This window comes from Labrus mixtus, chromosome 22, assembly GCF_963584025.1.
Source record: "Labrus mixtus chromosome 22, fLabMix1.1, whole genome shotgun sequence".
In the NCBI taxonomy this organism is placed as follows: domain Eukaryota; kingdom Metazoa; phylum Chordata; class Actinopteri; order Labriformes; family Labridae; genus Labrus; species Labrus mixtus.
The window spans coordinates 9,057,952-9,080,804 of NC_083633.1; the positions used below are offsets into that span (position 1 = coordinate 9,057,952).

Consider the following 22,853-nt stretch of genomic DNA (forward strand, 5'->3'; position numbering starts at 1 on the left):
TTAAACTCAGGTTTTACTTTATCAGTGAAACAGTCCCCCCCCCCCCCCCCCCCCCAACAAGGACTCGTCTCCAAACAGAGACTTACCCATGAATGAGCGGCTTCCTGTGCTGATGAGTTAAGAGCTCTTACAGGATTCCTCTGACAGCCTTTGTGTCGGAGCTGGAGGTGAGAGAAATGTTTCTGCAGCGTCGACACAAAAAGACTTTTACACGACAGCAGGTTTCTATTGTTGGAGGAGAAAGGAGACGTTTTTCCAGAGTTTGGGAAGTTTAAGAACTCTGCAGAATCTCGACTCGGTGGAACAATCTTATCTCTGACTGCAGGAACAATCAGATTTTCACCAGGAAGTCCCTGAAGATGTAAATCTGTTCACTGAGAGAGAGCGAGACAGCACACCAGGTAGAGTTTATATAAAAGATTAAACACGATAAAAACAGAACAAAGATGCCAAACGAGAAGGAAAACACCTGCACCAGCTGCTGGTCTGTTCTAGATTTTAGTCAGGTGGACTTTTAACACGACCTTAAGTTTCTCCAAAGGGAGTCCGTCAGTTTTATCCCAGGTCTGTGCTCATCAGTGCTACCTGTGAGGTCACACCTGTGGGAGGAGCCTAACAGCTGCACATCTGAGATAGATGTTTTTATGTTTCACTTATCATGAGCTGTCTTTACATTCTTAGTCTCGACCGTGAGGAGTCCCCTGAGGCCACAGAATCTAAAAGATGGAGGACAAAAAGGCAACTTACTGAAACAAGAGAAGATAAAGGAGACTCACTGCGCTTTAAGTTTACACCATGTTATTTGTCAGTGATCCGATTGGCTGATCTGACCATCTCTCGTGGTACAGACGTGGCTGTCAGTATCTACGCAGGCTTTGGACAAAGCTAAAATAAAGCTCCAACATCTCGCCCTGAAGAAACCCAGCCCCAAGTCACAATCCAGAGATCCTCCTTTGCAGCAGACAAACTCAGCAGACTTTGCCTGTGCTCACTTCCTGCCAGCACCTTTGCTCTACCTCTGGTCTACTTCCTGTCAGCACCTGTGCTCAACCTCTGGTCTACTTCCTGTCAGCACCTGTGCTCAACCTCTGGTCACTTGCTGTCAGCGCCTGTGTGGCTCAGTTGGTAGAGTCGGTAGTCTCTCAACAGGAAGGTTGGGGGTTCGATCAACAGCTCCTACAGCAACATGTCGATGTGTCCTTGGGCAAGACATTTAACCCCAAGTTACTCCCACTGCTTTGTCAGTGTGTGAACGTGTATGAATGGATGAGTGAAAAGCTTCTTCTTTGTTATAACAAACATTCCGATATAGACTCTCTATCCTTCCCCCTATAGATGTCCTTGAGCTGCACACACTCCTCTCTCTCTTTCTCTCTCGTCTATCTGTAAATGTTTTCTCAGCCTCCAGTGTCACAATGCAAACATTGATTTTTAATACTGATGGACTCTTTACTCAGCTCTACTATCAGTGTGTGAGCGTGTAGGTGTGACCCGTTGTGTGAAAGAAATAAACAGGGTTAGGTGTCTATTAAGTGTTACCATCAGACCTAAAGCTGCTTGTTTGCCCTTCCTGTCGTTGTCTCCTCCTCTGTTGATCTTTGCTTGTGTAATTTTTACTCTGTGATGTGTCCTCAAATTGATAAAGTCTGTATCCAAAAACAACAGAAAAGATTCTCTTCAGTGCTGCTGTGTGAATATTATGTTATAATATTAGGCGCTGCTTTCAAACTGTCTTACCTGCACGATACATGTTGTCATTCAAACGCTACCATCATGAAAGATGTTTTTTCAATGGAGGAAGGCCAAGGCGTTCATCTTCCTCTGAATCTGTTCTTCAGAAAGCTTTGAGTGCGTGTGATGGGTGACCCTCCTTCATGCCTCGTGTGTGTGTGTGTGTGTGTGTGTGTGTGTGTGTGTGTGGTGTCTGTATTTTAAACTTCTCCTCTCTCTGTCTCCTCTCCAGGTTCCATCGCACGGTGCTCCTACATCAAGTATCACTACTCCTCGGCTACGATACCCAAAAACCTCTCGTACAACATCACCAAGACGATAAGGCAGGACGAGTGGCACTCCCTCCGTAAGTCTGAAACCCTCTCCCGTTACGTCACGTTACTCGTCCTCTCTGCAGGCTGTTTGAGTCCTCACTTTGAGAAGTTCTTCTGCTGTGACGTATATTTACATGAGAACACATGAAGATGAACACCGACAGTAAATGAGCTGCTGGTTATTCAGTGCTCTCGTTTAGTCTCCACTTAAAGGACTGTTCAGCCAATTATGACGCTCTAAAGGCAGGAACATGTTGTCGGTCTGAAAGCAGCTGATTGTTCTGATGAGCAGGTTCTCGATGTTCCCGTTAGATCAGGAATCAAACGGACGATCTCTGTCAGCTCTGTGCCTCTCTGCAGGAAATGATCCCTGATCTTTCCGTCCTGTACTCGTCCTGATGTAGAGCCAAATGCTTCAGCTTCTTCTGATCAGAGAGCTGTGTGATGATGATAATGATGATGATGATGATGATGATGGGGGGGCACAGCTCCTACTGGCCTGAGGCCTGTTTTGGGAAGAGGCAGTGCTGCAGGTCATTGTCCTGATGTTTGTATCTGTTTCCTGGGAATCTGAAAGCACCCCCGAAACAATGGCCATCGCCCTGAAGGACTAAACCGAACTATAAAGTTTGCCTTAAAATATGTCAACTATTCACCGACTATGTCGCCTAATTTCTCCTGCAGATTGTTGAACGACCATGTTGCTGAGATCGTAATTACACTCTAGCTTTTACCCCTGGTGCCCCCTGTTGGTCGGGTTAGGGATAGCAGTGTCATCAGTATTCTGTTAGTTAGTTGTCAGCGCTCTACTTTCAGCCCGACTGTCTCTGAGTGAGTCTTCTGAGCGTCCTGTTCTGAGCGTCTCCTCTGTTTGCTGCTGGATTACATCAGCGCGCCGCGAGCTCTGTCAGACGACTCTACAGGGAGTCTGTCTGCTCTCAGGATACCTGCCATTCACGAGCCGCTCCTGCGTGGCCGCTGAGCCGAGTGGAAACACGCTCTGACCCCAAACTGTCAGCGACTCGGGGCTGACTCGTCCTCCTCTGTCAGGTGACGACTCGGGAGAAAACTTGTGTCTGCTGCGAGCTGCTGAAGATCGCTCTGCTGTCGTTTTTTTTTCCCTTTTTTCCTCCGTGAGGCTCCGTCCTATAAAACAAAAGAAGGAGAACTGAAGCTTCATACATTTAGAGCAAACACACGGCGAGGGGAGGTCAGGTGTGAACAACAGTGAGAGTCCGTCTAAATCATCGTCATAGGATCTTCCCCGTCCCTCCAGTGTGGAAACAGAACACCTGAAGTTCTTTCACCTGCTATTAACGAGCGCTTAGTTATTAATGGATCTCTTCACTGCAATTCCAAATCTTAATCCTTGCTAACAACATGCAAACAGAGCTTTAAAGGCAGCTTGCAGATCCATCCCTCAGTATTAGTTTAAATCAGCCCACGACGACTCTCCGATATGTCGGCCCTCGAGGGAGGCTCGGGACGGACCTGGGGCGCCTCGGGAAAAGAAGTATTTAAGTGAGCGTTTGAAAAGTGTCCTTTGAAGGATGCAGCCCCTGAAACAAGACGAGACGAGCTGTGAGGGAGAACATGTTGAGAGGTTTCGTGTATGTTGTTTTTTTAAAGGAGCGGGTTTCTGCACAGCCTCATACAGCATCACGTCGTCCTCTATAAAAGCTTCTTCTTTGTTACAACAAACATTCTGATACAGACTCTCTATCCTTCCACCTATAGCTGTCCTTGAGCTGCACGCCCTCCTCTCTCTCTCTCTCTCTCTCTCTCTCTCTCTCTCTGTCTCTCACAATGCAAACATTGAATGTTTAATGTTAAAGTATACAGTTTTCGTTCTGCAGTCTGCAGCAGACCTGTGATATCACACACTCAGATTCTAAATTTAGTAAATCAGCAGCATCTTCAGCTCCACCTGCAGATTCTCGACCCCACATTATCTCTGTGGATTCACTCTTTAGTTCCGGTCGAGGACAAAAGACGCTGAAATCTTCTTAAGTTTTCTCTGCTCTGCATACGGAGTGAGAGGTCGCGCTGTGTTTTTAATCGTCACTATCTTTGGAGGCTGATGAAAACACATAGCTCATGTTTATGGCAGGAAGGTCACCTCTCTGCAGCTCGAGATGTTTAATGTTCTTATTACCGAGCCCATCCACACTCCGTCTCAGAGAGAGATTACTCGTCTGACCGATGGCCTGCCGCTGTGACGCTGTGAGGACGAGAAACAAAGATAAAAAAGGTGAATAAACAAAGAGCGGACCTCCGAGGGAGCGTCGGCACTGTCTAACAAATCAATGAGAAGAGGAGTCCGATTAAATCACATCCAGGACTAATCAGGAATCTCATCCAGGACTCCGACTGTGACCGACGACTTCTAATGAGTGCAGAGACACTGACCTGAGATCAGATCGGACTCTGCAATCTAAAGTTCATCAGATCCATTAAGTTTGCAGAAGATGTTCTAACAAACAGTCTGATGTTTAAAAGCACACACACATTTCATCAGAACAGGAGACAGCAACTAAACATCATGCATTCATCTTACTCCACATTTCAAATTCAACCAACATTCAAACTGGGCCCCTCCTCCTGGGCTCATCGCCGCCAGAACCGCCGGTGATTGTCACCTGCCTGTCCAACAGGAAGCAGACCAACTCCACGTCCACGGGTAAACAAAACAACATTCACCCTCGTTTTAGAACGAGCTTTATCCGCTTGGTGTTTCTCCTCACTCTGATTGTATTTTCTCTTCTTTGCTGCTACGTCCACGTCCGTCATATTCACCGGTTTGAATCTCGTCCAATCACGGAATTGTATCCACTCCTAAAATCACCTACTGCGCTGTCAACGCTGCGCTGGGGGGGGTTGACTCTGACACCCCTTCAAGGCCTCACAGATGAACATGATACTCATTTGTTTCTGTCAGTCAAAAAAGCTGCACAGCCGGGAACCAAGCCCGATTTTCTATTACTGCAGAACATCAAAGCAGCATCACAGAGTACACAACACCACACACACACACACACACAAACACAGAATCTGTCACAGAGGTGTGTGTGTGTGTGTGTGTGTGCGTGTGCGTGTGCGTGCGCTCACAGAGGATGTTTCTGGCTGCAGATTAAGATTTTATAACTTCAAAAGGAGCATAAACCGGAGACGCTGTCAATGACTGACTGTTTAATCCGAGGTAGCAGCTAAAGGTTGCAGCTGAGGCTAATTGTTCAGCTGGAAGCCCCGCCCCCTCGCTGTCACCAAGGCGATGTGCGGCTGCAGACTGTAGATTACACAGCGAGCAGGTCTGTGTGGAGATGACGGGGATTAAAGTGCATGAGGAGCATCGATTCTCTGCTGTTTAAAGGCTTTGTGCTGTTGCTTTCATCTTATTAAGCTGATCAAGTCAAACCTGCAGACCGTCACAAACAAACATATATATAGAGTCTATACTCTATGGGGGGGGGGGGGGGGGGGGGGGGGGGGGGGGGGGGGTGTTAAAGATTGTTTACCTGAGCAGGCGGACTTAGGAGTGCTGCATGTGTTATCTGAATGTGCAGAGGAGGAAGCAGGAGGCTGACCTTAACGAGAAGGTGCATCATATGGAGTGTTTGACTCTTTGGTTTGTGCAGAGTGAAGACGTTCAAGCATTGAGTGAGATCAGCCTGAAAGGGAAAGAGTGGATAACAGTTCGACCCCTAATGCAACATGAGGCATTTCTCTGTCCATGGTGCTGAAATCTGCGCGCCGCAGAGGGCCTTTTCACTGCTTCACCTGTTGTGTAAAAATAATTACTATAAATAATATATGTGTGAGAGAGAGAGAGAGAGAGAGAGAGAGAGAGAGGCCTGAACATGTGCTGAAATCATTTTAACACGTCCATGTTCTTCTTCTTGTTTTTTTTACCGATTAAAACACCCAAAACTCAGCTCATCGTAATAAAATGAGACTTGTTCTCGACAAAGCTGCTTCTTAAAGTCAGTGAAATGTCGTGATTATCACACGTCTTATCGGGGTATTTTTACTAACTGTGGCAGAAAAAGCTTTGAGCAAAGCGATAAAACCATTACGATAATCATCTGCGGCAACATTTTTCCCAATAGAAATTTAACGAATGTTTGATGAAACGTTGACGGATTAAAGAACAGCTGAAATGAGCGACACTGAAGAAAACTGTACCGGCTCAAAGAACAGAGAAAACATCGACGACAAGAAAGGCCACTCCACTTTAAAGAGATATTTTGGATATTTACAGTCCAAAAAAAAATCATAGTAACGTGCTCTGTTAACTCTGCCGAAGAAAAGTGCGGCTAAAACGGGCAAAAACCACAAACCTGACCTGTTAGAAACAATGTCACCCGTTAGAACACAGCAATCGACCAAACGTCCCAAACGAGTGTTAGAGGACTGTGTGTGAAATCAGGCGTGAAAGTCTCAGATAAATGTAGAGCAGCAGATCTTCAGTTTCACATACAGTATATGAATGTTTTAAAAGAAACCAAACACCTTTAACTGATGATGAGTGCTCCTCCTCTGGATGGCTACCTGTGTAAATCATAAAGATGTTCTGTACGTAGAGACGACAGTCAGCAGTGAAACACCTGAGCCGTTCACATCCTGTTCACTCCGTCTCTACTCAAATATTCATTCAGTGCGTCCGCCCCTGGAAACACATCTCGGAGGCTGTGAAGAAACACAAACATGAAGTTGTCATCGTGTGCATATAGAAGTGTTAATCTTCTACAGACACACCTGCTGCTGTTTCTTCTTCTGTCACTTTACACAGACTCCAGCTTCAACATCAGCGTGTCTGAATAAATCAGTGTGTTCAGCTTTCTGCACTGAACACCAGGATTTCTACCTTTTGGAAAGCGTCCACATTCAACTAGAAATATCTAAACTTACTCTCTCACACAGCTTGTCACTTTAGTTTACACGTTTGTTTTTATTTTTGCATCACTGTGCCCCACCTCTTCCAACACTTGGACTGATCTGCCCCCGAAACGCAAACGGACGATAACACAGAGAAGACGATTCCTCGGCGCATCATCAGCCCCTTTCAGACTGTACCTTAACTAAGCTCCGCCCTCATCGCGTCTTTGGACGTTCATTTTGATTTCCGGACGTTGAAATATTGACGTCCCAGTCTGAGGTCACACTGTGTTTCAGCAGAGTGAATGTTGATTCTTGTCACTGTCGTTCTTTGACGTTAGTTATTTCAGTTTCTCTAAATATAAGCTGAGCTTCAGTTAGCCTGGTTGGTTTACGGTTATTTAACTTCGACTGGAGGACAGAGTGTGAGAACTTTGTATTTTTGGGCCTTTTAGCCTTTATTGGATGAGACAGCTGACGAGAGACAGGAAGTGTTGGGAGGAGAGAGAGGGGGATGACGTAGCAAAGGTCAGAGGTCGGACCTGAACCCACGGCTGCTGCATTGAGGACAACCGCCTCCATGCATGGGGCTGGTGACATAAGCGCGAGACTATCAGCGTCCGGAGTGTGAGAACTTTTAACACCTCTGAAACTGTGCACTGTTTGTTCAGAGGGAACAAGAAAAAGGACAACACATGAAATTATTGATGAAACAGACGGTTCCTGAGAATCCTCCTGGTTTCATCCAGCAGCATCGAGCTCAACAGCCCCAAAAGTACCAGGAAGTTTTTACCCCAGAGGCTACTGTTCAAAAAGCTGAAAGGTTCCTCCAGATCATTGTTATCTACATTTTCACAGAGCTCAACAACCCCCATGAAGATTTCGGAAATGATTCTGCAGCTGTGTGAAAGTCATCATGCTGCACTTTAAGGAAGTACTACCCCCTCATAGGGTGACTTGAGGACTCCTGGACCTCATTTAGACCCTGGTTTCTTTGAAGGAAGTGCACCAAGTACCTCCTAAAGTTCCTGGGTTAGGATTTGGAAGAGGAAACAGCTCCTGTCACCGATCAATCAGCTGGTGTTTTTCACGTGGATGTTGCTATACTCCAAAAAGTTTCCTTCATGTTCTCGAGTTAAAGGATTTATGCAAAGCAGCCGGTAATTACTGTGATAATAATTAGCGTATAAATCAGTTTGTTTCCATATTTAGACTTGTTGAAGAGGCTGCTGATTGGCAGGATGAGCATTGACACAATCACACTCAGACTGGATCTGAAGGTATATCTGCAGGCACTTGTATGGATTCCCTCCGTCTCGTTGATAATGATTGATGGGAAGTACAATTAAGCATAATTAGCCAGGCGGAAACGCTGCAGAAACTCATCGCTGGCGGTCCTGATGCAGCTCATTAGACTTCAGTTTCAGGCTCCGCAGACTAGAGGAAATTATTCAAGTCCGGCCGTGTTACCGCCATACCCGCGGGCCGCTGATTCATCACCGCTCATCCGTACAAAGCTTCAGTCCAGAGGGAGGAGCTTCAGATGGCCAGAGTCCAGCAGGACGACCGCTGTCTATATAGAGCTGACCAATGAGAACAGAGAGCTGACCAGTGAGAACAGAGAGCTGACCAGTGGGAACAGAGAGCTGACCAATGAGCACAGAGAGCTGACCAATGAGAACAGAGAGCTGACCAATGAGAACAGAGAGCTGACCAATGAGAACAGAGAGCTGACCAATGAGCACAGAGAGCTGACCAATGGGAACAGAGAGCTGACCAATGAGAACAGAGAGCTGACCAATGAGAACAGAGAGCTGACCAATGAGAACAGAGAGCTGACCAGTGAGAACAGGGAGCTGACCAATGAGAACAGAGAGCTGACTAATGAGAACAGAGAGCTGACCAATGAGAACAGAGAGCTGACCAATGGGAACAGAAAGCTTACAAATGAGAACAGAGAGCTGACCAATGAGAACAGAGAACTGACCAATGAGAACAGAGAGCTGACCAATGAGCATGCTCCTGAGTCTTCGTAATAAGAGAGTCTAAACATGAAGAAAGGTGGCGTGTCATGATGAATCAGAAGGTCGACCGTGATCTGAACACCTGCAGGCGATAAAAAAGGGTCGTAGAGGCGTGTCACAAACTTCCAATGATCTGCCAGATCTTAATGTCTGCTGACGGTTAGAAGTGGCCTCAAAAAGTCGAGTCATGAGTCTGTCAAGAAGCATGACGATCAAGAGACGTCTCACTATGATGTGACCGTGTTAAGACACAGCTCGTTCTCACAGCACGCTCCTCAGATCAGCTGGTCGGGAGCTCTTCAAAATGTGACTCCATAGGTTCCCCTCCAGGGTCACTCTGATTATTTTGTAGATTCTCTGTTAACATCAGGTTGGGTTTGTTAATAAGTTTGTACTTATTGAAACCCAAACTAATCTGGCAGCAGGTGCAGGGCATGATGTCTGTCCTGCAGATTCAGTGAAGAGACAAATGACCCTCCAGTAGAGGTCACACAGGGTCACATAAACATCATTGATTTCCTCTCACATGTCTGACTGTATCATTTGCATGAGCAGAGTAACGTCCATGCTGCGCGTTTGTCTGCAGCAGGTCGATGCGTCGCTCCCGTCTCCTGTTTCTTCACGAGGTTCAGAAAACACGCAGGAGTCCTCACGTCATAGTTTCTGCTGGAATAGTTGAACGTGCAGGCAAAGTGACCGAAGAGATGAAGAGTTTGTGAATGGCCGTGTGTGTGTCCATGTCCGGTCACAAAGAGTTGCTATTTCCTGGAAGTTTAACTGAAATGTTTGTATTAACCCCTGAAGTCAAACTGCAAAGTATGAACTTGGCATATGTTGTGCTCAAGCTTCAGTTATAATCAATTTCTTACATTAGCCTAGCGAGCTAATGCTTAGTCGCTTCTGATCAGGTCTCTGGAGCGGTCAGGGGTCACTTCAGTTCCAGATAACATCAACATATTAAGGTCATCATGCTCTATATCTTCTATATCTTTAAATATCCTGCAGAACCTCTTTTCATGTTCACATACTTGAATGCACATAGTGAAGTATCTCACGTTCAGAGCTGGCATGAAAGGCTCCGTCCAAAGATCACTTCTGTTCAGCTGCTGCAAATCAAAGAAAACATTTTTCATCTCGTACAAATATTCTCTGACTCGATGAAAATGACCTCCTGTAGTCAGCGTTCACACCGAGCGCCATGAAGCCTAAACATCAGTTGATTTATTTATGTAGGGAAATGACTTTCATTTCTTTCTACAAGATTAATGAGATTTTTTTATTTTAGGGCCGTTTACTGATTTCATCTTTTTTAATACGCAATAAAGCTTCACACTTTGGATCCAGTGAAATGGTTTCAGGTGAACTCAAAGTAGAAAACCGTAAGTTAAGGCTTCACAACAAAATCACTTTAAAAGTCTTACAGCACACGAGCAAATTCTGCAGGGCTCTATGGGGACTGACTCACTGCAGGAGACTGACTCCAGTGGACACTGGAGGAACTGCAGCTGTAAAGTTGGACATTTTAACATGGGGCTCTATGGGGACTGACTCACTGCAGGAGACAGACTCTAGTGGACACTGGAGGAACTGCAGCTGTAAAGTTGGACATTTTAACATGGGGCTCTATGGGGACTGACTCACTGCAGGAGACAGACTCTAGTGGACACTGGAGGAACTGCAGTGTTTTGTACTTTTTCTAATCCCTACTGCTTGGTTTGTGTACTTCAAATAACCTTCCAACCTGCAGGAGACGACGAGGAGATAATAATCCATGCAGCGATTACATTTCTCTTTGAAAGTGTGTGCTGAAAGAAGTGTGTTTAGAAATCCTCTGTGTGCTTGTGTTCGTGCTCATGAAACGAGGATACAGATTCTATATGTATTCATATCTGTGAGTAGTTGTGCGTTTCTGCACCGCGAGCCCGAGTTTCTACTCCCTGCGGTGATAAGATGCAATTTGACCTTGAGTTCCACTTTCTGCAAACCTCTTTGCAAACAGACAAAGTCGTATACAAACACATTCTTTATGATCAGAAAGGGTGAATCCAAGGTGTGCGCTCCTCTACACGAAGCAGCGCTCACATATTCTGCAGATCACATATTCTTCAACTAAAGAAGATGTTTGAGTTTTTAATAACATCTGTAGAGTCCATGCTGAACGTGTTTAATATTCAGCCTTTACCGGAACCCTCTGTTGGTTCATAATATCTTATTCTCCATTTCAGAGCTTTGATTGATTTCTCTGTAATCAATACAGACCTTCATCCATCATAGAAACGAACACAGGTGACTTTAAACGCTGATCTCAAACAGCTGATGGAGGAGACACCAGATGCTTCCTGAGCCTGTTTGTTTTATTTCATGATCAGAAAAAGACTCAAACGGTGAATACGGAAAACTTCTAAGAATAACCGAGCTGATTAGAATAAAAGAAAATGCCATTTAAAGACTCTGTGCTGCGTTGTGGTCGGTGTATTTTCAGAATAAAACGCTCGTGTTAATCTTCTCTCTGCTGCTCTATATTTGTCCGTGGAGATAATCCGTTTCTGCATGCGAGCTTTTCCTTCAGAGTCTGAAAATAGCTCTCGCATCCTCGAACTCCTGCTTCCATCCAAAATGGCTGGTGGAAGAATTGTGCCACATGCAGGACGAGCACACACACACACACACACACACACACACACACACACTCACACACACACACACACATCATGAGTCATTGCCGTCCACAGATCAATCCTGCAGAGTCCAGGGTTAAGCAGAGTACACACTGATAAGCGTTGTTCAATGGTTCAGAAGATGAACGTCGGGCCGCTTGATTTCAAATCATGACTATTCAACATTTTAATATTTATGATCTGCACGTGAACGAAACGATAGCCAATCGTGAAGCGAGCTGACTGACGAAGGGAGAACAGCAAGCGCAGAAACTCGGTTTTTAGTCTCCTCCAGCTCGCTCTGTGGCATGTCCGGCCAAGTTCTCCTCCATGTTTGTTTCCTCTAAAGTCATAGTTTGTGATGGTGAGAGAGTTATTGGTGGCTTGGTCGTGTCGTTGCTCTCCTCACACTTCAGGAACTAAACTGATTACAGTAATCCGCCATTACTCGCCGTCATGTGTGGGGGCGCTCTCTCTGGTTTTAAACGTCTGTGAAGGTTTGAATCCTCTGCCAGCGTGGGCCAGACTTTAGAGGATTTGTCCCTCCGTGGCTCTGAGATTTGTATTTTCTTCAATTTCTTTTTTTAAATCATTTATTAGGATTATTTACTCCGTGTTTGGAGACAAGAACCAGCACAGAAGGAGCTAAACGTTTGTCGGCTCCGATGAAGACAGGCTGCGGGATAATTCACCGAATGATTGTTTGTTTGTGACGACAGCAGAAACATGTCTGGATCTGATTGTTTCTCTTCCAGGCTCTAATGTCCAAACAACAACCCAGCACAAAGCTCATGAAGTGAAACATGCAGACTCTGACATGTAACATACTGTATGTTTTATAACACGCCTCCCAACACGGCAAAGAAAAATGGAGCCAGCTTTTCTTTCTGACTTCTTAGCGGAGTGAATTCAGCCTCCTCATATTTGCACCGAGCCGTGAGTAATTGGAAACTGAAAGTCTCATCTCATGCTCGTCTGCTGCTGAACTTCAAAGCAGCGCCAGACTGCAGCTCCCCAAATCTGCTCACAGAGACCCTCCTCCTCCTCCTCTTCCTCCTCCTCCTCCTCTTCCTCCTCTTCCTCCTCCTCCTCCTCTTCCTCCTCTTCCTCCTCTCCCTCCTCCTCCTCTTTCTCCTCTTCCTCCTCCTCCTCTTCCTCCTCCTCCTCTTCCTCCTCTTCCTCCTCCTCCTCTTCTTCCTCCTCTTCCTCCCCCTCTTCTTCCTCCTCTTCCTCCTCCTCCTCCTCTTCCTCTTCCTCCTCCTCCTCTTTCTCCTCTTCCTCCTCCTCCTCTTCCTCCTCTTCCTCCTCTCCCTCTCCCTCCTCCTCCTCCTGCTCCTCCTCCTCCTCCTCCTCTTCCTCCTCTCCCTCTCCCTCCTCCTCCTCCTCCTCCTGCTCCTCTTCCTCCTCTTCCTCCTCCTCCTCCTCCTCTTCCTCATCTCCCTCCTCCTCCTCCTCCTCCTCCTCTTCTTTATCCTCCATATCCTCCTCCTTCTCCTCCACTTCTTCTTCCTCATCCCTCTTCCTCCTCTAATTTGTCCTCCTCTTTCTCCTCCTCATCCTCCTCCTCTTCCCCCTCCTCCTACTCTTCCTCTTCCTCTTCCTCCTCCTCCTGCTCCTTCTCCTCCTCCTCCTCTTAGCTGTGTATATATGATGAAATGATTTCGATCCGTCATGTGTTTTCTTTAAGGCTCGGAGCGTCTGCAGAGTCGTCAGACGAGCAGCAGCAGAAACACAAACCATAAACAGAACCAGAAAATTGGCTTTAAATGCATCGCTGATTTTTTTGTAAAGTGGGACGCTCCGCTGTGGACAGCTGTGAAACATGAAAAAAACGTTTTTTATTTGGAGGAAGGGATGCACGCTAACATACAGACTCATGTTTCTCCTGTTGTCGTATAGTATTTAGTCATTCCTTCAGTCAGTCGGATGTGATCGACCCTAAACTGCTTCAGTCATCATTCTCTGAGTCTTTACCTCTGTGTTAATAAACTCCTCCTTCGACCCTCGTCTTCATCACTGAGCTGAGCTTACTCACAGCGTCCTTTGCTTTCCTTACTTTACACTCTCTAACTCTCCTGTGGGAACAGATAACTAACACAGTCTGATCAAGGTCTAATAATCTAAACCCATGGGATAAGATCGTTACTCCTGCAAAATGTTGGCTGGAAACAAAATATCATCAGTCATGTTTCGTGGATTCGCTTTTTCTTTATCTAAGTGACCTGATTCAAAGGTCAAGACAAATTCACAAACACTGTAGTGTCATAACGACGGGTTACTTTGAATCCATAATTAAACATTTAAATTATTCTTGTACAGAATGACATTTTCCAGGAACAAAATTATCAATAATCCATCCACCTTTGGGCAAAGATCATTTGAAGCAGGAACCTCCAGAGCAGAGAAAGATAGTGAACACTGGAACATACACATGCAGTTCCTCCAGTGTCCACTAGAGTCTGTCTCCTGCAGCAAGTCTGTCCCCATAGAGCCCCATGTTAAAATGTATATTTAACATGTATATTTTAACCCCTTCCTATCTGTCCTCCTGGTCTATGGTCAACAAGTAAAACTCAATGCTTCAAATAGGAGATACTGTGGCTACGTCCATTTCTTCTACACGAGACATCAGTTCACCTTTGTTACAGGAGATAAAAGGTGACAGACCTGCAGAATCACATGTACAAAAAGACGATTAATATCTAGAGTATAGACACATTTCTCTGTACATGTAATAGAAATACAACTGTTCCTTTGTATTAGATACATGCATTAAATAAAGTCGATTTCAGGATGTTTCCTACTGCTTTTAAGAGTTCAAGCTTCTCTAAGATTCCTTCTGTTGCAGAAATGTTTCTCGCTCACTGACTGTCATGATCACACCTCGTGGTGCAGCGATAGTTTCCAGTACTTAAGTGAACTCTTTTCTCCGTCCTCACTTTGTCATAGACAGTAAACTTGTGTGTGTGTGTGTACTGTCGGTGTGTATTTCCTCCATACGTTTGCTGCGTTGTGTGTTAGCATTGCGGCAGAGGATGACGAGTCCACACTGCGTTTTTTCCCCCCACATGAAGTCCTCGCTAACCGCTAATCCGGTTAGTCACATCACAGAGCTTCTGTACCCACCAGCTCACAAATCCTCCAGTCATTTACCCTGACGCAGAAAAAGAAGAAGAAGAAGAAGAGAGGAAGAGCTTAGTTCATTTTGACCAACTGCCACAGAAGATTTCACAGCGCTCGTCTGTCCTCCTGCTTTACTGTAATTAGCTCACAGTTAATGATACAGCGTGTGCCGGACACAAAGCGCCATCTCGCTGCCAAAGTCTACGTTTTGTCGAGTCGTCTCTTCGCAGGGCGGCAGCAGGAGGATTATCTCCTGGTTGACATTGAAGGAGGAAAAGAAAGTCTGAAATATGAAACACAGTGCAGTTTATGGTCTTTAAGAGAGAGAGAGAGAGAGAGAGAGAGAGAGAGAGAGAAACACTCCTGCACCACTTGTATCATGATTTCTGTCAGTGAAGCAGTCTGAACAAAGACAAACTTATTCAACCTGCTCGTGTTGAGCTTCAATTGCAGAGAGCCTGGAGGCCACATTCTCTGATTTCTTCTTCTATCACTCTGGATTTACTCAGACGTGTTGGTAATCTGCTCCTGCAGCACCTCAGGGTGTCACTGAATTGTTTTTTTTTAACTATTGTTTTACAATAATGTGTAAGAACATGCAGCATGCATCTCATGTTCATCTGAACACTCTGGAACATCATCACATTTCAACAACCTGATAGTTTAATAAAGAAGAGTTAAACATATGAGAGCTCCTCTGGGTCTGAACGCAGACACACCCTCAAGTCTGACTTTTACCTGCTTTACAAAAACAGTTCCTAACAGTCACCACTTTCTCAGCACCGTTATTCAGCAGCATGCAGCTGTAATTAAAGTGAAAATGTGTCAGTACTGAGGCAGATAAGAGAGAGTGTGTGTGTGTGTGTGTGTGTGTGTGTGTGTGTGTGTGTGTGTGTGTGTGTGTGTGTGGGAGGACACATGTTGTTCAGAGCTGTGAGACGTCAGGTTTCTCAGGTCGGCTGCTGCTTATCTCCTCCGTGCACGAGGAGATGACAGCCGGACGCTGTGCAGTCTGAGAAAACCCAAACTCATCTTCTTCCTCCTCCTGTGAAAACCAAACCTTTTGGTGTTCAATAAAGAAGCTTAGCACGAAAATCTGCAGTTCCTCCAGTGTCCACTAGACTCTGTCTCCCTCAGTGAGTCAGTCCCCACAGAGCCCCATGTTAAAATGTCCAACTTTACAGCTGCAGTTCCTCCACTGTCCACTAGAGTCAACACTATACAGTGTGAATTCATATAAATCACCCAGTGTGTTTCATGAAGTCACCTGTTTGTCTGTTCCTAGATTGATCTCTAGTACGGTAGAGTCAGTGTCTCCAACATGGCGACCAGCATCGTTGGCCTTTTTGTAATCCAGTGGGTGACATCACTGAGACTACGTCCATGTTTCATACAGTCTGTGGCCCTGGCATATGCAGCATCATGTTTTTAGCTTGTACTCCGAGCAGCAGGTGTCAAACAAACAGCATGTTGCAGGTCACACCAGCACCGTACTGGTGGGCCAGCAGGACGCTCTGTGGGGTAACGTCTGTGTACCTGCTGCTACCCTCGCTCCACCGGCCTCCACCTCTCCGTCGCCTGAGTAACAGCTGACGCACTCTGAGCCGCAGTGGATGATTTTTATAGACTTTCTGCCGACAAAACAAACAGCTTCAGGTCTCTTCAGGTAGACGTGTGAATCAAAAGGAGGATCAATCCTAAGGAAGTCGGCTGAGTTGACTTCAGTGGCGGAGAGGTGGGAGTGTCTCCGTCAGAAACAGAATCTCTTCCTCTCTCTGTTTGTTCGATCGTCCCACTCACATCAGCTCTCTCTCTCTCTCTCTCTCCGTCTGCCTTCTCCTCCCACAGCTTGACTCTCAGACACTCCGCTTCTGTCTCTGAGTTTCTCTTTTCTTAGTAAAAAAAAACATCCTCCTTACTAAAACGAGAGCTGGAAGTCCTGCAGGAAACACTTGCAGGAAACACTGCAGGCTCTTTTTCTAAAGATGTGATGTGAGGCGAAGCAGAATTCACCGAGACCATGTCTCTCAGTCTCTGGTCCATTCAGGAGCTGCTGTGGCTCTCTGGATCACAGGACACGGGATGTGAGGTTCTCCAGTTCTCAGACAGATGTTTGCATTTATTTTTGTAAGCGTGTTCGGACAACTTGAAGCAAAAGTAAAGAATTGAAGTTGAAAATCATGAATTCTTTCTCTGAGAGTATGTAGATTTCATAACGTGATAATCATCAAATTGGAGTCCTTGAACCTTACAGGCCTTGCATTATAAAGTGAGACATCTGTCACATCATCGGTTAATCTGCTGCAGCTGAGAGCCAAACGCTTTCTCTGCCCTCTGTCTCTTTAATCTGTCTGCATAATTTAAGAGGTAATTACTTCCACCATCTTTACCGTCGCTCCTCGTCCGTCCCCGCTACTCGCCCGTCTGTGGAGATAAAATCTAGAGTATTCAGACGTCCTTCAGTGACAGGACGAGCGGAGGAGAGGGAGACATCTTTAAGTTCAGGACAAAGAAGAAGATACTCTGAGTAAATGACGAGTTAGGAAAGACTCTGATTTAAACTTCATCAGGTTGCTCTGGTAGTCCGCATCTGTTCAAGGTGACTGAAGAAGATGTGAGGTCACAGTGAAGACGAGAGTTTAGATTTGGGGCCGGGTAAAAGTTTGGGTAGAGGTGATGGTGTTGTATTTGACCGCTCGCAGATCGATTTAGTCCTCTTCCAATAACTTATAGACGGACTTCAATGTGATCCATGATGAACACAAGCCAGCTCTCATGAGAAGGACGCTGAAGCTTCAGTGTTTATCCAGCTCTGCATCGGTCTGTAAACCTTTCTGTGTTCTAACCTCTCTCCATTTTTCAAAATCATCTCCAACATTGATCCTAGTTTGAGCACGTTTCTGCTCGTGGAGCTTATTAGAAACATGCAGAGGCTTTTTAGGTCGGGTACAATCACTTCTATCTGAACCACTTCTCTTGCCCGCTTCCATCGCTGCAACACCTGTTGGTTTGACCTGATAACTGCTCTCATATCTGGCAAACCGAGGGGCGTCCAAAACAGCCGTGTGGGGGTGCCTTAAAACCGCCTACCTTCTCTGGTCCAAACAAATCCAGAGCATTCAGGAGCAGAATCTAAAGTTAGAAGGAGGACATACTGGCTGCTGCATTGTTGTCAGAGAAGCCAGCACTTCAACATAACATGTTTCCTTAATGTCTCATCATATAGTAAGATCACTTTATTATTTCACTCACTACACATCTCACTGATTGGTCCTTTAATAAATTGTTGGGATATCAAAGGATCATTTCTCGCAACATGCTACAGGATTTATCCGACCTGCATGAACAAACCTTCAGTGTGATCTGTCTGACTACTGTGAGCTTTGTTGTGGAGGTTCTTTACCCCCAGAGGATGAATCTTAGTAACCATGGCGATCCCTGACCTCACCTCAAACACTGGCCTTGGTGTCACGACAAACAGCGTTCATGAACTGCTGATGTCATGGCCCTCACAGGATGAACCCTGCTGATCTGTGTCGTCCTCCTGTAGATGAACTTTGATGATGAATGGTGTTTTCTATTTGGAGGGTAAATCCTGACATTCCTCTGAATGGTGACATTTTTGCAGACGTGGATATTCTGCCTCTGTGAGGCTGTGAAATCATTTTCAACGCGCTCTCACCTTCTTCAAAAAGACACATTTACATATTTTAGAGAGGAGAGAAATGTGCGCGTTAACTAAAACCATCCTGTCACTTCCTCTTTGTGCTCCTGTCTCTGTTAAGCTCTCAGCCCTGAACATCCTCTCCAAATGAGCGACACTCTCATTTCCATGCTCGCAGCGTCTACAGCTGCACATATTAATGCCTGAAGAGCTTTTAGTGTCTCTCTTCCTCTCCTCCTTGTCTGGTTTCCTCTCTCTCTCTCTCTCTCTCTCTCTCTGTCCTGCTTCCTGTTCTGCCTCTGAATCATTGGAGCAGCTCTCCGGGTCCAGACCGGAGCGTTGCCTGCTCACAAACTTGGCACGCTTCCTGGAAAGATTAAGAAAATCTTCAGTGAAAAAATGCTGACTCACAGAAGTTCTGTTTTTATCGGCGGTGCCAGCGGAGCGGCCCGTCAAAGGGACGCACAAACAACCATTAACACAAAACCAACACTTTAATGGTGCTGTGCAGTGATTGGCTGTCAGCGCCTGTGCAGACCTCTCTGAGCTTTACAGCCTTTTAAAGGAATCATATTGAACATTAGCTGAGGAATATGTCAAACAGGCTGACAGGGAGGATCAGGCAGACGCCCTCCTTCTGTTTGATGATCATCTCGTGCTTTATGATACAGAAGCTGCAGACGGTTTCTGACCCTGCTCCTCCAGCTTTTTAAAGCTTGTAGATGATCTGAGACTTGCTGGATGACTTTGATAAGTTCCTGATCCTGAGCACAGTCATCAGTTAGTCAGGTCTAAGGGTCCTGAAACAGCAGACTAACCCTGGGCTAATCCAGGCCTTTGTCTGGGGATCAGTGTCTGGATTAGTGAAGCAAATGAGAGCGCCCAAAGAGAAACTGAAAAAAGAAAAATCAGCCAAAAGACTCCTCCTTTTGTTCTACAATCTAAACTCAAAGTCCGACAGTGCCAGAGCTGTGTGCACCCTTTATAAGACACACAAAATGTAAATAATGACCTTGCATAAGTTTCCATCGGACTGTAATTTTTTAACTCAGCTGTCATCACGTCTTGGTACACTCAAGTTGATTCAGCGACGTCGTAATATTTGCGTCCCAGTCGTCTGTGAATTTGATATTGCGTTAAGGTGTTGTAGAAGCACGGCACAGCAGGAGCTCCGCATACACACAGTCAGAAATGCACACACACACACACACACACACACACACACACACACACACACACACACAGCGCTGCGCTCCCCCGCTGGCTCAGCTGATCCCGTCTCTCCTCTGTAACGCCTCTGTTAGTACCTCTGAAGACGGGATGGGGGGGGGGGGGTCACTTCTTCCCCCCGTTACGTCTCCACAACGTTCAGATGAAGGCACAACCTCAAAAGGGGAGTAAATATCACGGCTTGAAACGATAGTCTGAACAAGGCTTGTTGCCTCTCCTTCAGAGTCCTATTTCCCGTTGCCATGGTTACAGTGATGGACAGCTGTTGGGAGTGTGCTTCTGTAGTAACACTCCCAGCTCTCCTGCCACAGCTGGCAGCTCTTCAGGGACCCATGTGTCCGATGTTCTCCAGGAGATGGCTGTCAGAATTAACCCCCCCCCCCCCCCCCCCCACTGTAAAGCGGGTCCCTCGGGCCCCTGACTCAACCTGCAGGGGTCCTCGTGCTGCGGCTGACTGACACACCATGAAATCTCCCGTATGGCCCCCACCCCGGAGAGCACCACGAGGCTTCACGGTGGGGGGGGGAGGGGGCTTCCTCAGCAAACAGCACATATGTTTAAAGATATCCATCCCGCTCCATCACCCCCCCCACACCGCCCCGCTATCTTTATAATTTGATTTCCCCACTCCATTGTTTTCTCCCCGGTGGCAGGAGACACGGGGTAATGAAATGAAGCTCTACTCGTCCTCCCCGGTGAGCTGAGGCTGCAGGCAGGCGCTGTGACACCACCACATGCTGACTGAGGCGAAAAAACCTCCGCATCACGCTTACTGAGGAATGCTTTGTCACATTCTAACCTCAAACACAAGCACACAGTCACATCACATGACGCAGGACCCCACGTCACTTTGGAACCCAAAACATCCTAAAGGGAGCTCATTGAGCCTTGTATTCCTCTAGCCCTCAGCAGTAATGATTTCCTTAGCTTTTTCAACAACAAAGTTCTAGACATCAGAGACAAAATTGGTAACCTCCTGCCCTTACCTGGTGCAGATACGTCTGTTACGGCAGAGACAGTTCCAGGACCAGATATTAGTCTCGACTGTTTTTCTCCAATCGACCTTTCAGAGCTACATTCCATTTTTTCTGCATCGAAACCGTCAACCTGTATTTTGGACCCAATCCCAACCAAGCTGTTTAAGGAAGTCTTTCCCTTAGTTAGCAACTCCATATTAGATATGATCAATATGTCTTTACTGGCAGGCTATGTACCACAGACATTTAAAGTAGCGGTAATCAAACCTCTACTTAAAAAGCCTACTCTGGACTCAGGAACTCTGGCTAACTACAGACCTATATCCAACCTTCCTTTTATCTCGAAGATCCTGGAGAAGGTGGTAGCTAAACAGCTGTGTGACTTTCTCCATGACAACAGTTTATTTGAAGAGTTCCAGTCAGGATTTAGAGTCCACCATAGCACTGAGACTGCACTAGTTAGAGTTACAAACGATCTACTTCTAGCCTCAGACAGGGGACTTCTGTCTGTGCTCGTCTTGTTAGATCTTAGTGCTGCTTTTGACACCATTGACCATCGGATCCTGTTGTACAGACTGGAGCATTTGCTTGGAATTACAGGGACTGCTTTAAGTTGGTTTGAATCCTACTTATCAGACCGATCTCAGTTTGTACATGTTAATGATGAGTCCTCTATGCACACTAAAGTTTGCCATGGAGTCCCACAAGGTTCAGTGCTTGGACCAATTCTTTTTACATTATATATGCTTCCTCTGGGAAATATTATGAGGAAACACTCCATACAGTTTCATTGTTATGCAGATGATACTCAGCTTTATGTATCAATGAAGCCCGATGGTACCAGTCAGTTATGTCAGCTAGAAACATGCCTTAAGGACGTTAGGACCTGGATGACCAGAAATTTTTTGCTACTTAACTCAGACAAGACTGAAGTTATTGTGCTAGGCCCTAAGAACCTCAGAGAGACTTTTTCTAGTGATGTGACTGTCCTTAATGACATCAGCCTGGCATCTAGCACCACTGTTAGGAATCTAGGAGTTATTTTTGATCAAGATATGTCTTTTAGCTCTCACATCAGTCAAGTTTCAAGAACAGCCTACTTTCACCTTCGTAATATATCCAAGATCAGGAATATCCTGTCGCAAAGTGATGCAGAAAAACTAGTTCATGCATTTGTTACCTCCAGACTGGATTATTGTAACTCTCTTTTGTCAGGGTGCTCTGGCAAATCTCTAAAGACTCTTCAACGGGTCCAGAATGCTGCAGCTCGTGTACTGACCAGAACCAGGAAATGGGACCACATTACTCCTGTCCTGGCTTCTCTGCACTGGCTCCCTATACAGTCTAGAATAGAATTCAAGATCCTTCTTCTCACCTACAAAGCTCTAAATGGCCAGGCACCATCTTATCTTAAGGAGCTACTAGTGCCGTACTGTCCCTTGAGAGCGTTGCGGTCCCGGAGTGCAGGCCTGCTGGTGGTACCTACAGTCTCCAAGTGTACTATGGGGGGTAAAGCCTTCAGTTATCGGGCTCCTCTCCTCTGGAACCGCCTTCCAGCCGGGGTCCGGGAGGCAGACACAGTCTGTATTTTTAAGATTAGACTTAAAACTTTCCTTTTTGATAAATCTTATAGTTAGGGCTGGTGCTGGTGTAGACCAGCTCTTAGTTATGCTGCTATAGGCTTAGACTACCGGGGGAACTGGCACCTTGAGCTCCTCTCTCTCTCTCTCTGCATATACAGTACATCATATTACTGCATGTATCTATCTATAAATCTCAGTCACTAACCACCTACTTTCCTGGGAGCTCTTGAGCTCCCCTAGGCTCCTCAAGATCATCGGTTGACGGCTTGCCAGAACAACCCCCACCCCACCACTACCCCCTCCCCACCGGATCGTGGGTTGGCGGCCTGCCAGAACAACCCCCCACACCCCCTCCCCTCCCCACCGGATTGCTGATGGACGGTCTACCTCCCCCCACCCCCTTGCTCTCTATCCCTCTTCCTGCATCTTATCCCATCTCTCCCCCTATCCCTTTCCAAGCCCGGCGCAGTCTAGGCCTGTGAAGACTGTTTCGTCATGAGCCGGGGATCCGGCCGAAGATTTCTGCCTTTTAATAAGGCAGTTTTTTCTTACCACTGTAACTTTTGCTGCTTTGCTAAAGTGCTCATGATGGATAGGCCGGATCTTTGTAACATAGCAATAAGTAAGGTCCTTTACCTGCTTTTTGTAACATAACAATGAGTAAGGTCTTTTACC

At 46.1% G+C, this 22,853-nt stretch overlaps 1 protein-coding gene across 1 annotated transcript in view; it reads left to right on the plus strand.

The window, feature by feature from the left end:
• Positions 1–22,853, plus strand: part of tmem178bb (transmembrane protein 178Bb) — a 78,247-nt gene that overhangs the window by 44,771 nt on the left and 10,623 nt on the right. The window contains exon 2 of the mRNA XM_061029977.1: positions 1,964–2,077. Within this exon, the coding sequence (XP_060885960.1) occupies positions 1,964–2,077 (114 nt within the window). The remainder of the gene's footprint in view (positions 1–1,963; positions 2,078–22,853) is intronic.